Source organism: Montipora capricornis, chromosome 5, assembly GCF_036669925.1.
Source record: "Montipora capricornis isolate CH-2021 chromosome 5, ASM3666992v2, whole genome shotgun sequence".
Lineage (NCBI taxonomy): Eukaryota > Metazoa > Cnidaria > Anthozoa > Scleractinia > Acroporidae > Montipora > Montipora capricornis.
The window spans coordinates 14,852,731-14,870,230 of NC_090887.1; the positions used below are offsets into that span (position 1 = coordinate 14,852,731).

The following is a 17,500-nucleotide window of genomic DNA, read 5'->3' on the forward strand; positions in this document are numbered from 1 at the left end:
CCCCCCCCCCCCCCCCATTCTTACCGTACATGTGAATGAATGAATATTTATTTGCTACACAATTAATAGTATTACAAGGTCAATTAATAATAATAATAGTCATCAATTTAAAAGAAGGATGGATGTTACGGTAATTATTGTGGCAAGTAGACCCCAAGAAACCACTGGGGGCCCCTCATTTGTCTGTCATGATCTGAGTAATCTCACTCAATGCTTGTGCGGCATATATAACTAACTCCGTTTTTTTTAAAGAAACCCTAACATATTTTTCTTAAAGTTGAGATAACTAGATGAATTAGTACTGGTAATTGATCCAGGAAGAGAGTTCCAGATTCTTGGACCTTGATAAACTATGGATTGACTACCACAAGCCTGTTGCCCCTTCAATAATAATTTATTGCATCTCTAACAGCAAATGTGCTTTATGTTAATCGTTATGCAGATGCGGCGTGAGAGGTTTGTGGAGGAGTTAGAGGGTTACTCTAGGCAGTTGGAGGAATTTCAGACATTTGGAGACATGCAAGAGATTCAGCGTTACTTGAAGAAGGCACAGGCTCTCAATCAGAGACTAGAGTCTGCTGCAGATAAGGTTTGATTGCTATGACATGCATGCTACTCTCAAGGTTGCTGCCTATGAAAAATTTCCGGGAGCCCTTCATGCTTCCAACATTACTCAGTTAGTAGCCTGAGTCATTTTTTCAAGAGCCCAGAATTAATTAATTCCAGCTGGGATAATTTTACAAGAAAGTGAGGATGTATCAAGTAAGGTGCCCGTTTGGGCTATTTGTTCAGAAATGTGGTCTCTCGCGCTCGCAAATAAGGCGCCCCAGGTGACCCGAGCGACCATTAGACAGCAACCTTAACTCTGTATGTGCTTTGTAACATTAAAGTTCCATTATTACTGTATGCCAGTTGATTACATGTACAATACCTGAGCATGCCTATGGCGTGTCTTCACAAACACTGTATGTCTACGTGCTCATAAAACTTTCCATTGATGGTGTGCTAACATGGGGACTGACACATCTTCTTGATGCAAGGATGCATTTAAATGTCATTGATTGATTGATTGTTAAAATTGGTCTCAATCCAGATACTTGCTTTCAATCAAGAAGAGGAGGCATTCAACTGGGATGTAACAGCATATCCTCAGCGGCAACAGCTGATCAATACACTGAACCCTTACTTGAAACTTTATGAGACCACAGTTGAGTTTCAAAACAAATACAAGTGAGTCGCTGAGGACCTTCATTTGTTTGTTCATTCATTCTCTCATTTGTTTCTACGTAATGGTGTTTTTGTGTTAGGTTAAGTCAAGGTGTATATCAACTAAGAAATGTAGATTTTTTGAGAGTTCAAGGCTCTTACGTACATGTCTTGTCTCTAAATGTGAGACTCTTGGATGTTTAAGCCAACTTTAAGGACGGTGCCTACTGTAATTCAAAGGTATTTTTGTGCGGTTTCATGAATATGCAGGAAATTAAAGCAGATCTCAACGAGTGTTATTAAAATCCAAAAAGAAAATTGGGGATAACCATGCATTTTTCAAAGATAATCAACAAGTTTGCAAAAAGCTTTAAAATACAAAGCAATGTATGCCGTTCCTTTTAAGTTAAAGCTTAATTATCTCAGAAAAATGCATGGTTACCCCCAATTTTCTTTTTGGATACCACGACCATTGGCTAAGTTCTGCTTTCTCCGCTTAAACTTAAACCGTGCAAAAATATCCCTTCATTAGTAAGCACTATCAATAGGAAATGGAGATGCACAGAACGTATATGCGCAATAACAATAGTAGGCGCCATCCTTAAGTGCTACTGTACCTCAAAATTCTTTTAGTTGACAGTTCATGTGCATGAATGCACCCTATGCGTGCCTGTAAAGTGGTTGCTTGCAAAATGCTTTTTTTTGCGCATTTACAGAGCTCGGATGTGAGGACAGATCATTGGCAAAGGATGTTTAGTACATCCACTTTGTTGTGTATCTTTATAACTAACAACTACTTGTTTTTAGGGAATGGATGGAAGGGCCTTGGGGAACAATGGATCCAGATAAAGTTGATGCAGAAACTGGTAACTTCTGGCGAGCACTTTATAAGCTGGAGAAACAGTTTGGTGATGTACCAAATGCACAGAAGATTGCAGAGAGGGTAAGATGAATGTAATTTCTAAGACTGGCTTGGAATAAACCATTTAAAACAGGCAGGTACAAGAGTTCGAGCAGATCAACTTGGATCGGTAATAATAATAATAACTTTATTATACACAGAATTCAAAAAGTTGCCACTTATTTACATTGAAGCTGTGTACAAGCTGGTCACTTTGGATCGACGTAAGAAAAATGATAAGGCCTCGAGAAATCACCCTAGCCCTAATATTTAAGCTAACTTTGGTGAAATCAGGTCAAACATCAAATAGTTTTGGATTACAAAACCATTTTTTGCTTGATCTGGTCCAAGTTTTGTACCTGCCCATTTAAAACTGAACTATCTAAAAATTAATGTGGTTGCTTCTGGAAATAGTCCTAACCATACACGTAATTCTCTAATATTACAATTCTAAAATAATGTGGTTTTTTTTTTTACAGATGAAGGGCAAAGTGGAGGAGTTTAAAGAGCACCTTCCACTGGTTCAAGTCTTATTCAACCCTGGCCTTCGTGATCGTCATTGGGAGATGATGTCAGAGATCCTTGGTTATCCTCTGAAACCTGATGAGGATACTAATCTTGCTAAGATGGTGGAAATGAACCTTGAGCCTTACTTGAGCCAGTTTGAGAGCATCAGTGAGGCAGCTAGCAAAGAGTTCTCTCTTGAAAAAGCCATGGAGAAGATGGTTCGTGAGTGGGATGAGGTAAGGCAGTGAGTTCTGTACTTCTTTGTATCTGTTGTGAAAAACCTCACAAGTTCTTTGTCAGAGTCTTTGTGGAGCACTTTGAAATATCAAAATACTTCATACTAGTAGCTTAAATCTTATTATATTTTTTCGAGTTTGTACAACATGCAAGTCAACATGCAAGTCAACTCACAGTTGTGAAAGCCAACAATTCTAAAATTGGTTCTAACTTGCAGTTTATTGGAAGCTAACTGTTTTAAAATGGGTGCTTAGACTTAAATACTGTTTATCAGCTCAATTTAAAAGTGTTCATAGGTGTCTCGCACCTCTGTCTCACTGGTTCACAGATTGTGCATTCCCTTTATTTTCTTGGGTGGAATAACAATAATGTGCAATTAGATTTTATGAGACTAGCAAAATTAAAGGTTCTCTAGTAATGTTAACTCTGATCTTTATATCATACTCCTTTGATTTCAGATTGAGTTTGTCATGATTCCTTATCGTGAAACAGGCACTCATATCTTGTCATCAATCGATGAAATCCAGACGCTCTTGGATGATCAAATTGTGAAAACACAAACAATGAGAGGCTCACCATTCATCAAGCCATTTGAGACAGAAATCAAGTGAGCCATTTTGATACATTGTATGACAATGACAATTATATGGGAAATAGCTTGGTGAACGTCCATAAGTACGGTCGATGTAAGGCAGTGTGGCCCAGTGGTTAGAGCGCTTGCCTTGAGATCCGGAGATCCCGGGTTCAAGGCCCGCTCTGACCACTCGTTGAATTTGATCCTGGTAGTCCCTGGTTCAACTTCCCAGCTGCACTTGTAAACAGCCAACTGGTTTGCTTCTGGCCAGTTGGGATTCTTAACAGTTGTTGTTGTCGTTATTCTTTTCCGTTGTTTCGATGTGTTTCATTGGCCCTGAAAAGCCTCTATGGAGAGCGGTCAATTAAAGTATGTATTTTACAAAATAAAAGTATGTAGGTCTCTATGCTGCATTGACATCAAATTGAATTATTTGTATCATGTTATTTCAGAGAATGGGAAAGCAAGCTGATGCTAACACAGGAAATCATTGATGAGTGGCTGAAAGTGCAGGCTACTTGGCTGTATTTGGAACCTATCTTCAGCTCGCCTGATATCATGGCCCAGATGCCTGAGGAAGGAAGGTCAGTTGATCTACTGTTGATATTGTTACACTGAGGTCTCACGGGGCGTACTACATCTATTTTATATGAAACCTCTATTTCACTGAAGAGGAGTTCAGTAGTGGTGGCACAGCAGTTAGCTTAAAGCATCTACCACTTTCACTGATACAGAGGTGAATAATAAATTGTTTTTGTGTATGACACACATTTCTCTTTAGCTGCTCGTGAAAGAGCTTGCTTTTTAGCCGCCATTCTATTTCTCTGTAGCTGCTTTGAAGTGAATAGTATTAATTTTGTACATCACCCCCAAGTTAACCAGTTAGAACTCTTGGACAGCACATTTTTACAAATGAGTTGACAATTTGCTCATCTTGCACTTACAGACGTTTCAGTACAGTTGATAAGAACTGGAGGGAAATCATGAAGGTGGCCGTGTTGGTATGTAATATTGATGAATGCCTTTAATTCCGTCTCTTTACAATAAAGCAATACAATGCCCTTTGTCGCAGCCATTGCAACAGTTGACATCAGGAAGATGCTCACAATTGTCAAACCCGCCATCATTGTCCAAATCGTCATCAATAGTTTCATTATCATCTTTTTCGTAATCATCAATCAAGGCCATCATTCTTTTCATTGTCACTAGATGTGTTTTAGGTCATTTTGTTCCGTAGGTTAAATTGCAACCAAACTAGGTCATTTTGTTTCAACCTACAATCATAGAGAAAAGTAGTTGGGAAGGTTATGTAAATGAACCGCACCAGAGCTGTATTTCAACCCACTTCTGTTAAAGCGCAAAAGACAGTGTTTCAGCTTCTCTTATGCAGCCCCCCCCCCCCCCCCCCCCCTCCCCCATTCAATGTTGGAAGGTAACACAACAATTTCCCACTAAAACCGTTCAGTTTTGCACAACATTGAATCAAGGTCAGTTTGGGGCAGGTACAAAACACAGGTTACAGGTCATTGTTTTACCAATACAGAAACAACCCTAACTGTTTACAAATACTAACGTTAGGCCTACAAATGTTTGTTTAGGTTTAAACCATTGAATCCCAGGGGTTCCCCATTGACGAGTAAAATCGTCTAGTGTTAGACAGAGTACAATACTAAGTCTGGCCGGTTTAGGCCGGTTTGGAGGTCAAAGGGTTATCTCCTTAGCGTTTTAAAGTGGTAGTATGATCAAAATATCACTTCCTTTTTTTCGTCAAATTTTGAAAGTGTGATTACTTAACACCTGACTTGCAAAAATTTTGAGCTTTGATTTTTGTCCAAGAGCTGTTACTTTCAGTATAAGATTTGGTTTTTACGGTCCGCCATTACTCACGTTCAAATCTGGCCGATTGGACCTCAGCGGGTTGGTACTAGGAAAAATGACGTCATTGACTCACTACCTTAGAATTTTAGCGTGTAAACGCCGCTTATTATATATGCAAAACACGAGTTAAATAGTCTGAAAGCCCGAAACTCCCGTGCTGCATATCGATTCAGCCGCGTTCACACGCATTGCATCCTTAAACTATTGAGTCTTTGACATCATTTTCTCCTCGATCCAGCTCTCTCAAGATTTTAAAGTTAGTAATGACGGACCAAAATAAGAAAATTCTCAGTTAAATTAGAAAAGTTTTTTTTTTTTAAGCAAGGCTTAAAACTTGGGTCACTTAGTGCTTGATTTTTCGGTCATAGTAGCACTTTAGGAATTTTAAGTTTCAAAAACCTAAAATGTTTTTTCCATTTTCCATAGAGTATCACTGGGACAGGTTGAATTTTTCCTGGAACTGTAGGGGGATCATTCTCATGTTGAAATGCTTTGTTGTTCATAATAGGACCGCCATGTTCTCACCGTGGTTGCCATTGAAAAGATGCTGGAACGTTTGAAGAAATCAAATGAGCTGCTTGAACTCATCTTAAAGGTACAGTACACCGTTTCTTTGATATAGCTATTGTTGTTATTGTTCTTTGTCCTAAAATGATGTCACTATATGTAAGTTCCAAGGCAAGTCGACATCTCTCTGGAGTCCTTATTGCACAAAACCTAGCCTGCAAGGCAGGCGTATTTTTTGTTTTGGTAAGAACTATTGGCCGACATCTAACAGAGGCCTGCGGCCAGTCAAAAAAATTGCACACAGTGAGCTCTAGGAGGACAGTATAAAATGGTATTGGGGGAAGGGCAAGGGGAGATAAATTTTTTCTCGCCTCCCCGCCCCTACCCCCGCAATCCTCTATCTGCTGTGTGCTTTCAAAATGGCAGCTCATTACGAACTTTAGACCTTGCCAAAAAAACGCCTGCTCTGCAGGCTACACAAAATCAAGCTTTTAATGCATGTTGTGGCAACGGGAATCTACCACTTGCAATGTCTGGTGCAGCATTATAGTAAAGTACGCTTTAAGAGCATTCAGTAGCCTAAACTTTTTCGAACCTCACCCCATTTGGTCTTCAATAAATTTTTCTGTTGAGTGACTCTGTTTTCAAGACTCTTTTTCTTTATTTACCAAGGACCAGGGTTTCTTTTAAAACGAAGTTGAGGCTTTGATCTAGCTATTGGTGTGGATTACTGCTATCTTCAATAAATCTTCCTATGGTTCATTGTTAACTTTTCTCTCGGACTTTACGGTTGCTCATGTAGCTAACATCTCTTAGCACTTCCTACTTAACCATTGCATAAATATTCAACCCCGCAGACTATTTTCCATGACGTTTTTGAATGAGAGAGGGGACATGCAACGTAACGGCTTTCGAACCATGAGAATTCTCACCATTTTCGGTCAAGTCGTCGTTTTCCCCATATTTATGTGAAGGGTAAGGTGTCGGCCTGTAAGAAGTGGAACTTGAGTGATCTTTTGCTCTTCAACCTTTGCTGATTGCGCTAATAAGGCAGTGGTAAATTTTTGTTTTATCTTTTGTTTGCAGGGATTGAATGAGTATCTGGAAAAGAAGAGATTGTACTTTCCACGCTTCTTCTTTCTGTCAAATGATGAACTCTTGGAAATTCTTTCTGAAACCAAAGATCCAAAGAGGTTTGCGTTTGCATGTCATCGTTTTTGTTTGGCAATTGTTACAAATCTTCTGTGTGTCGACTGTCAAGTGAAACTGGCTATTTCAAAAGTCACTGAACGTTACACAGTCTTAATTAGCATTTTACAGTGAGACCAAAGTAGATAGAGGTAATTTTTATATTGCAGTTTTTCAGTTTATAAGTTGTTGATCTGCGCTCAACTACAAGAGATTTCTATTTCTATCCCTATTTTAGGGTTCAAAATAATTAGAGGTATTCTTTATTTTGCAGTCTTTGAAATTAGAGGTTGTCAATCTGAGCTTTACAAGAAGAGGTTTCTCTTTTCTTATTTTAGGGTTCAGCCACATCTTAAGAAGTGCTTTGAAGGCATTGCATCCCTGGAGTTCACAGATACACTTGATATAACCCACATGAAGAGCTCAGAAGGCGAAGTTGTTCCTCTTAAAGACACAATTTCCACAGCAAAGGCCAGAGGACAAGTAGAAAAGTGGCTGCTGGAGTTACAAGAGGATATGATTGCTAGTATCAGAAAAGTAAGGCTGTAAAGAACATTGATGACTACTTGCACTTCTTTACTTCAAATCAGAGTTAACTCTGTTCAAATGAAGCATTTCTTTGAAATTTTTTTATTTCAAAACTTAAGGACGGTGCCTACTATTGTTATTGCGCATATGTTCTGCGCATCTAGAGATATCCGGGTTTCCTATGGGTGATGCTTACTAGTACAGGGATATTTTTGTGCAATTGAAAACTATGCAGAGAAAGTAGATCTTAATAAGTACCCTTGGTATCCAAAAAGAAGATTCGGGGTAACCATGCATTTTTGAAAGATAATTTTGAAGCACCTTGCTGAACAGATTGGGTTTGTGTTTCTGCAGGTCATCTTTGAAGCAATAGAAGCGTATGAAAAGACTGAACGAGTCAAGTGGGTTAGAGACTGGCCAGGACAGACAGTACTGTGTGTATCCCAGCTGTACTGGACACTGGAGATACATAAAGCCATTAAAGGAGGAGCCACGGTAATGCAGACCTGATATTGTATCTAGACATTGTACTGACTTCATGAGCCGGCGATTGGAATGGCATGGGTATTGGTAACGCCAAGAAATGCAGGATAATTAACAATTATTGGACGAGGTTGAGCAAAATATCGTGATTTGTCAGTGGCGAGCAGATCAATTATTTGCCGAAGCCGAAGGCTTCGGCAAACAATTGATCTGCGAGAAAAGGAAGGAAAAAAGCCATCGAATGATAGTAGGATTTATTAAAAACTGAACTACGGATATCAGGTTTCCAGCATTTTCATTGGCCCGCCAGACAGAGGCTATCAGTTCATATACCTGCTGTACCTAATATGGTCAAGGAACGTGTCAGCAATAAAGCGACCTGAAACCATTTTTGCAGCTCTGAGAAAAAATGGCCGACAAAGGCCGTTTTGAACCGGAATTGATCGTGGCAGATAAATAAAATCAACATGGAAGAGTTGTTGATCTAGGAGTTTTTAATAAAAGAATTATTCTACTTGGGCTTGCTGGAAATAAAATGATTATAACCAAGTCGGCGTTTCACGCCTCATTGGTTATCTATCACTTCATGCCCAGCGGTTAGTGCGCTGAACTCCAGATCAACTGGTCCGGGTTCGGGTCCTGGCCGGGGACATTGTGTTGTGTTCTTGGGCAAGACACTTTACTCTCACGGTGCCTCTCTCCACCCAGGTGTATCAATGGGTACCAGCAAATTTAATGCTGGGGGTAACACTGCGATGGACTAGCATCCCATCCAGGGAGGAGTAGAAATACTCCTAGTCGCTTCATGCTAATGAAACCGGAGATAAGTGCCGGCCTGATGGGCCTTCTGGCTCGTAAGCAGAGACTTAACTATACTTTACTTTACTTTTTTCATGCCCAGCAAGCCCTCTTAGAATAACTGCTAATAAGCATAAAGTGTCTTCATCACTTGTCTCCATGGAGACAGAGGAGTCGCCCATTCTAGCCCTTGGCATATGTTAATTTCAGTTAAGCTATTTTTAGATGTCATGAAAACGGAAGTCTGTTTACCCAGATGTCCACAAAGTCAAAAGTATCCAAAATGGCGTTCCGAGTGGAATTACAGTTTGTTGACGAAAACAACTTTCAGGTGCTAGGAAATTGGTACCCCATAGTAGGAGATAAATTCTACAGTTTCTTGTGAATCTAATGGCCTGTTGGATGAGGAATAAAAGCCATTACACAATTTTAGAAACGTTCGTATGACGTCATGCTTAATATTCGCGGACGTCTCCGGACACAGACTTTCGATCTAAAAATAACTTTCGGGAAATTCACATATCCCGGCCAATACCTTTACACTACATTTCTCCTTCAGTTCCTTCATTTTCTCTTGATTATTCCCAACCTTAATCCTCATCCTGGTGAGAAATAGTTCCCTTTTTTTCTGCGGTTAAAATATAATCCCTTTGATTTCCATTGTTCCCTGACAATGGAAATGCATCTATCACACCACGCAGCAACGTTAGAGCTCACTTGATTATAAAATTCTACACCAGTTCGTATTGTGGCATGGGTTTCGTGGCACTTAATGACTACCTCTTTATTCGTCACCACTAAACTCATTGTTAACATAATTTTTGAGAATAACATTAAAGATTGTTTCTTTCTTTCTTTGCTTTAAGGCGTTGAACGATTACCTTCTGCTGAACAACAAGCAAATTGATGATATCGTTGCTCTTGTTCGCGGTAAACTGTCAAAGCAAAACAGAGCAACTCTTGGTGCTTTGGTGGTATTGGACGTGCATGCCAGGGATGTGCTAGCAAGACTGTGTCAGCTGGGTAACGTATACATTTACGTATCTTCTACTATGCGGTTAAATCTGAAGCTTCTTTTTCAAAACGAGTCCAAGGGCAAAATTGGACTCGGTTTGAAATCTAGGCTTAGTTGAAAGTCTAGTTTAACTTGTAAACAGCTTATCGGACATGGAGCTTTCGCGCGCTATTTGTTGATTGTTATGTAGTAAACAGACCTCCAGTTAAAGTGTAAAAAAATAATTTAAAAAATAGTAAATCCTTGTTTTTAGTGGAAGTGCACTTTACGATCAAGCTAGTCAGTGAAAATCATACCGAGATTGTAAACTTGTCCAAATTGTTTATTTCAGCAAAAAGGAAACAACTTAAATGGAGCCTAACGAAATAAAGAATCCCAAATGGCAGGAGACATGCTACTGGCTGTTTCCAAAGCGTGATTGAGTTGAACTCGGAATCACAGCCGGTGATCAAAGCGATACAAACCCGCATGAAATTGCAACGCCATAACCGAACACGGCCATGTCCCCTCTGAAAGAAATACACTTAATTAATTTTGGGTGAATAGCAGGTGCTATGGAAAGGATTGGCTCGCCAATCAAGAAGAACGTTGTATAGATCCAGGTACCCTAGTCAACAGAAACTCGCTGTAGGCTGAGTCTATTTGGTCCTCTTCGCTTGTGTATGACTCTTTCCAACTGTTCTTGTATGTTAGGTGTTGAACGAGAGGATGACTTCGAGTGGTTGGCTCAACTGAGATATTACATAGAGGTATGAAGACTCAAAGTGCATAATATATCGATTTAGCCAAGCCGAAGTTTTCAAAAAAGAGGGAGAACTTAGATATTTTTTCATGTTTTTATGATATAAGCAGGAACTTTGACAGTTTACCGTTTGCAGTTAGAATCTAATTTTCATCTAGAACTGTCCATTTTTAAAATTTGAACAGTTTTTGGATGTGAAGTCACAGAAAGGTACCAACTGCGCTGCTATGAAACTAAGTTAAGAGCTTATACTATTCTCTCCCTTTTGTTCCCGTGAATTTCTTGGTTTTTGGCGTTTTCGTTCTGTTAGAGGTCATTTTCGTTGCTCCAGATCCCTCTTCTCTCCACTAGTAAAATAGTTATTTTATGCAGTGTGTTGAAATGTTCTTGCACTGTATTGTGTTTAGGAAGAAAACGTGATGACAAGAATGATCAGTGCGCAGCTGGCTTATGGCTACGAATATCTTGGCAACTCCGGACGCTTAGTTATCACCCCTTTGACTGACAGATGCTACAGGTAAAGATGGGGTCTTAAATGATAATTTTTATCTTCTCCGCACGACCACCGTCATCATCATCGTCATCGTCGTCGTCATCGCCATAATCATCATCGTTATCATTATCGCCATCGTCATCATCGCCATAATCATCTTCGTCATCGTCGTCGTCATCGCCATGATCATCATCGTTATCATTATCGTCATCGTCATCGTCATCGTCATCGTCGTCATCATCGCCATAATCATCTTTTGTCATCGTCGTCGTCATCGCCATGATCATCATCGTTATCATTATCGCCATCGTCATCATCGCCATAATCATCTTTTATCATCGTCGTCGTCATCGGCATGATCATCTTCGTCATCGCCATGATCATCTTCGTCATCATTATTATCATCGTCATCGTCAATATCATTATCGTCGTCATCATTGTTGTCGTCATCATCATCATCATCATCATCATCATCATCATCATCATCACACCGTCAGTTCTCTAAGTGTACACCTCTGTAAAGCGAACATTGATCGCTCGTCCCGGCCGAGTTTCCGGTGTTTCTTTGTAATTTAACTCTGTAAGGTGGACATTTCTCTAAGGTGGACTTCTGTGGCCTGTTTCTCAAAAGTCCCGTAAGTTTCCGGGCCTATTTCGGGTGCCACGATTCCCTTTATATCTTCGCAACGCCGAGGTTCCAAGCCATCAAACTTCGCAATCCTCTTAGTTTTTCTTACATTAAAAACATGTTAAAGGATCAGCTTTTCCAAATAAGCAGATTGCAGTTTGACGACTGGCTTTTCGGGCCCGAAAAGTTCTCGGGACTTTCGAGAAACAGGCCCCTGGTCCTGGTCCGGTCAGCAACCGATGTGCATCATAACTCCAAAATGAATGAACCGACCAAGTTCTCAATAATTGATAAACCATGTCATCGTTTTTTGGAGGTTTCATTTTCCTTTCCATCGGTTGACTATCAAAAGGATAAAATGAGCAGTAAGAGCATTTCCTTAAAGTTTGGTACGTGCTTTTGTACCTTTTGAGGCCGTTTTGCAAAGTTGAGAACCAAACTTACTAACTCGCACGTGACTCAAAGTGCACTAAAAAGGGAACCGTGCTCTGTCACAGACAAATAAACGACTGTTTGAATAATCATTACCACGAGACCTGTTTCGGACTTGAGATAAACAGTCTTCTTACAAGGGCCTCAGTTGTTGCGTTGGTATTTTATTTGTGTGTGTTTAGGACTCTTTTTGGAGCTCTCCAGCTGCACTTGGGAGGGGCCCCAGAGGGTCCTGCTGGGACAGGCAAGACAGAAACAACAAAGGACTTAGCCAAAGCTGTGGCTAAACAGTGTGTGGTGTTTAACTGCTCCGATGGCTTGGACTATATTGCATTGGGAAAATTCTTCAAGGTAAGACTTGAAAGTATAGTCTTCTACGCAGCCGTTCTTTGTGTGGTCACGCAACGCTCCTTCCCACACAAAATTTGTATGGGGAGGGGCGTTGCGTGACCACACAAAGAACGGCTGCGTAGGAGACTATCGAAAGTACTCCACGTAACTTTAAATATTCATTCGCCCTTAAAGGGGTTAAGTCACGATAAGTTTAAAACTCGAAAAGGGTAATTTGGAATTTCTTCACTGATAAAATTAACGTTACGTCACAAACATACGATTCTGAGCAAAAACTAGGGCTTCTCTGTGGTGAATGAGACCACACTTGTGTATAACAGCCAGAAGTCAGGTTACTTAGCCAAGTGCTGGAGCATTACCAAAAAACCAAACACGAAATTCGCAATGCATTTTGGGCGTATTTTTGCCCGCAAGATAAATCTCTCGGACTGAGATTTCATATTTCATGCGTCTCACGAGAAAGGCACAGCTCTCGATTACCTTTTAGTTCTATTGAAGGAACAGATGCGTCTCTTTCGCAGACGGTCGCGGGACAAATGACTGCAAGTTTCGCTGAATGTTACTGCGTGCAAAAAAGGAAGTTAGGAAATTCCTGTAGGCAAAGGGGTTAATTTGAAACATTATAAGGAATTCTTATGTTAACTTTTGTATTATTTACAGGGTTTGGCGTCATGTGGGGCGTGGTCCTGCTTTGACGAATTTAACCGCATTGACTTGGAGGTGTTATCTGTGGTTGCACAACAGATTCTAACCATTCAAATGGGTACGAAATTGTTATTAGAATTCGTAGAGTTTATTCACTTCGATGTCAGGACAGCGACGTTAATTAATTAATTAAGGTTAGAATCGAGTTTGGAGTGTTGTTACCTGTTGCATCACGTCTTGGCAAATCTTAGTTGCATCATGAACTACTAAAGCTCTACCGAAAATATTTAGTCTCTGAAGACGAGATTGTTTTACGCTTGAGCACAGCGTGACAGTCTTTCACCGGAAATGACTATTGTGAAAACGCCGGAAGTGTCGTCTTGACCATGGCATCGAAAATCGGCCACAGTAAAGGCTGTCTATGGCTTCTTGTAATAAACTTTTTTTTTTTAACTTAACAGGCATCAACTCGGGGTCAGACACTCTGTTATTTGAGGGGACAGAACTCAAATTAGACCCAACATGTGCTACGTTCATCACTATGAATCCGGGTTATGCCGGCAGATCTGAGTTACCTGATAATCTAAAGGTGGGTCTCCTATTAGGAACATAGTCACACAGCAACGGATCTTTTATGAATGCCTCGCAGGTGCACTTTCTGCATCTATCGATAGTAGAGAGATGTTAATCTCGTACCCAGATCTCACTCTGTCACTGGACCGTGAGAGATCTGGGTACGAGATTAGAGAGATGGAGCATCTTGTAAACAGGAAACATCAAGCTTTCATGATTTGAATTTTTTGTGCTTTTATGAAAATTTGCCGTTTCTGCTTAACACGTTGTTTAGTCTCTTTTATGATCCGAGTACACTCGAAAAAAATTGTGTTTTGCGTACCTACGATCCTGGCCTGTTAGTCATGCCACTTATCGAACTCATACCACCTTTTATTATATCTCTTGGATAGTACGCGCGCTGTGATTGGCTAAATTAGCGGGCCGTATTCTACAGTACGTCCGCTAAATTTGAAATTTTTTTCATGTCGTTTCTGTTACATAAACTTTTAAAACTGTTTGTATCTTTCAAGTAACTATTTCAAACAGCCAAGAAGATTTCGTTTTTCGGATTTTGACATGGCAATCTTCCGCGTGACTTCAATTAGTTACCTTTCCCGCGCGGCTGATTGCCGCAGAGATGTGATAAACCTCTTACTAGCCTCGTTTTCTCGGTCCGTACTGTCCATAATCATTTTACAGGTCGGACCTCGAACTCGATTAGTAAGAGGTATACTGACCTTGGCCAAGAAAATGTGGCTGCTGATTGAGTAAATGAATAGGCTTTGCAATGAAGTGCTGGTTTTCCTTCTACAGGCTTTGTTCAGGACCGTGGCCATGATGGTACCAGATTATGCCCTGATTGCCGAGATATCGCTGTACTCATACGGTTTTGTTAATGTAAGTATGATGGACGTACTCTTGTATTACTCAGAAACAAATAAGGATTGGCACCTTCTCGGAAGGAACCTTGGATCTGGATCAAGGAAATCAACAAGAACTGCGCAAAAAAAAATAGGATTTATGACAAAAATGTAGCCACACGGGGGTACCCGATTGACTAATGAAATTTGTATCTGGCCCGTGCCAGAGTGGTTGAAACCTTTTGGGGAGAGATGGTTTATCGGAGAGCGTGTAGAACCATAGTTTTGCTCATAAGAGCATTTTGAAGGTGCTTTGAGCCTCATCTTCAATTAGCAAAACGACGCAAATTCCCACTTGTATAAATGGGTTTTTACATTTTACTTGCAGAACTTGCGTTTACGTATCGGACTTCTACATCTGGACTCGCTTTGAAAGAGAGTCTCAACAGAATACGGAAATTACTTATCATTTCTTTTGGTGGCTTCATCAACCACGATAGGTGTCGTAACGGGAATTTCGTCATTATGCTGTGGAAAACAAAAGCATTCCTGCCATTGCTGTCACCACGGCCTTTATTATTACTTTATTAAAGCATAAAACCTTGTCGGTTGCTATTACGGACGTTAATGCTCTTTTCTCTTTCCTTATCGCACCAGGCCCGTCCGCTGGCAGTGAAGATTGTTACCACTTACACTCTTTGTTCAGAGCAGCTATCCTCTCAGCATCACTACGACTACGGCATGAGAGCTGTTAAGTCTGTTCTAACTGCTGCTGGAAATTTAAAGGTTAGAATCGAGTTACCTTTTAGATGGTCATGCGAGCCACTTGAAGGGCTTGCAAATAACAAAGCTGGTACCTTACAACCGTACAAGCGATGTTTCTCTGCCAGGAAACTTACAATTAAGTATTCTTCGTTCTTAAAGCCTATCGGATCCTGGTGCAGGATCACATTGTTGGTTTGGTGGTAAGTATTTTCCATTGCGAGATGGCTGTAAACCTCGCCATCCTTTTGCTGGGAATCGAAACAACGTTTATCGTTTTCAGTTGAAGTATGAGTTATCGAAATCGGGCTGTTACATAACCTTAGGGATCTACGGCAATGCTCAATATATTTTCTCCAAAATGTATTTGGCACTGTCTTTCTTTATTTCTAGTTGAAATACCCTGAGGAGAATGAAGATATACTGATGTTACGCTCCATAAATGATGTGAATCTTCCCAAATTTTTGGCCCACGATCTTCCATTGTTCGAGGTATGGAAACAAGAATTGTTTATTTCTTTCTTATTTGATGTTTTTGTGCTACCATGTTGTTTCGTTATGCAACTGAGAAACTTGGCTCCACGCTGTATCTTTTCATGCAAAAAATCGGACACCGTGCGAAGGATAGCTGGATAAGAGTAAAAGTTGTACCTGCATTAATGAGGTGAACACCCACAGGGAAGGGTCATTCCCAGTTTAAGTGTCGTTTGACGCGTCTTGAATCGTGAACTACATTTTTATGTGGTGTTGTTTTTACTTCTTAGGGAATCACTTCTGACTTGTTCCCTGGAGTAAAGCTGCCTAAACCAGATTATACCATTTTGACAAATGCCATTGAAGAAAACTGCAAGGCAATGAATCTGCAGATGGTAGACCAATTCCTTACCAAGATAATCCAGGTTTGTTCGTTTGATGGTCGCTTGTTTACTTAGGGCGCTTTCCTTTTGTCAGAATTGGCCGGCCAGACCCGTCAGTTTGCAAAGAAAATGCAACGATTTCAGGGGTAACCAACGAGAATGTACTACAAAACCACTTAAGCATAGCATTGTTAAACGTATTTTGGTCTTTAAACGATAGATATAGGCATATTTTTATCCCCTGAAAATTTTTATCTGTTCGGGTTTCCCAGCTGAAAGTCTAGTGTTACGAAAATTATAGGGATCAAAACTTACCTTTTCGAAAATTTCAGCCAGAAAAAAGGCTCCCGAAAATTCTAGGTGACCTTTTTAGGGTAAAAATCCGTTAAAAATCGGCAGTTATACCATGTTTTAGATGTTCGAAAATCCTAGGACGGGCAGGCAAGCAAGAAATTTTAGAACAAATGTTCCGAAAATTCCAGATCTCCAATCGTCTTTCGAACAGATATTTTCCGAAATTTGACGTAGGGTGCCCTTGCGATTTGAAGGAACACTTGCACGATAATCCCTCGCATTGTTCCGGAGGAGTATATATCATTCTCGAAGTGTGTTATAGTGAAGGCGTTGTAATGTTATTCCTTCCAAATGGCTGGTCGAGCCGGTCAGTTCTGTCAAATGGAAAGCGCCCTTAATCTGTTTACTCTGATTGAAAACGTACAGGTTAGGTGTTTCTTTCGTAATTGCAGTCGACATAATTAGACCGGGAATGTTATTGAGAAAATAGGTTCCCTATCTGGTTTCACATTTCGCCTGTACATTGAAGTGCAAAAACAGGTTTTATGGCCTCGTTCCCACGGGTGTCTCGTAGCTAAGCGAAATAGCAGCCGAACTAGCAGCGGCCTTTGGTTCGACCCTTGTAAGGAGTCCAACCCTCGGGTTTTTTCTCCTTATCCTCGAGTCGTCTTTGCAGAATACGTCTCCCTTTCGAGATCTACTGATTAGGCTACTGTGTTGCACCGAGTCGTCACACAACGCATCCGTCATTGTAGTGGTGGGGGAGCATTGCGTGACGCTCAAAGTAATGGCAGAAAGCCCCTCAAGATGATCAAGAGGAAAATTTCGTTGGGATCTCGAGATCGAACATCGTTAGCCTCGACTATAGAAAATGTTAAAATGAGGCGCCTGAAATGTTTAGGTGTCTATAATAGATAGTTGCTTAAATTGTCCAGATAACTGTGAGGATCGCTTTAATCTTTTGTTTTAATACTTTACATCGCAGATCTAAGAAATGATGATTGTTCGTCACGGTTTCATGATTGTTGGCGAGCCGTTCGGTGGCAAGACTTGTGCTTA

The 17,500-nt window shown here is 40.4% G+C and overlaps 1 protein-coding gene across 1 annotated transcript in view; it reads left to right on the forward strand.

The window, feature by feature from the left end:
• Nucleotides 1-17,500, forward strand: part of LOC138049594 (dynein axonemal heavy chain 7-like) — a 75,153-nt gene that overhangs the window by 16,214 nt on the left and 41,439 nt on the right. The window contains 22 exon segments of the mRNA XM_068895962.1: nt 443-589; nt 1,094-1,230; nt 2,014-2,149; nt 2,587-2,850; nt 3,310-3,458; nt 3,878-4,009; nt 4,372-4,426; nt 5,812-5,898; nt 6,897-7,003; nt 7,337-7,535; nt 7,881-8,021; nt 9,674-9,830; nt 10,516-10,571; nt 10,972-11,081; nt 12,300-12,468; nt 13,129-13,231; nt 13,575-13,702; nt 14,482-14,565; nt 15,186-15,314; nt 15,684-15,782; nt 16,055-16,189; nt 17,427-17,500. The exon segment at nt 17,427-17,500 is cut by the window's right edge and continues 190 nt beyond it. Coding sequence (XP_068752063.1) covers nt 443-589; nt 1,094-1,230; nt 2,014-2,149; nt 2,587-2,850; nt 3,310-3,458; nt 3,878-4,009; nt 4,372-4,426; nt 5,812-5,898; nt 6,897-7,003; nt 7,337-7,535; nt 7,881-8,021; nt 9,674-9,830; nt 10,516-10,571; nt 10,972-11,081; nt 12,300-12,468; nt 13,129-13,231; nt 13,575-13,702; nt 14,482-14,565; nt 15,186-15,314; nt 15,684-15,782; nt 16,055-16,189; nt 17,427-17,500 — 2,798 coding nt within the window.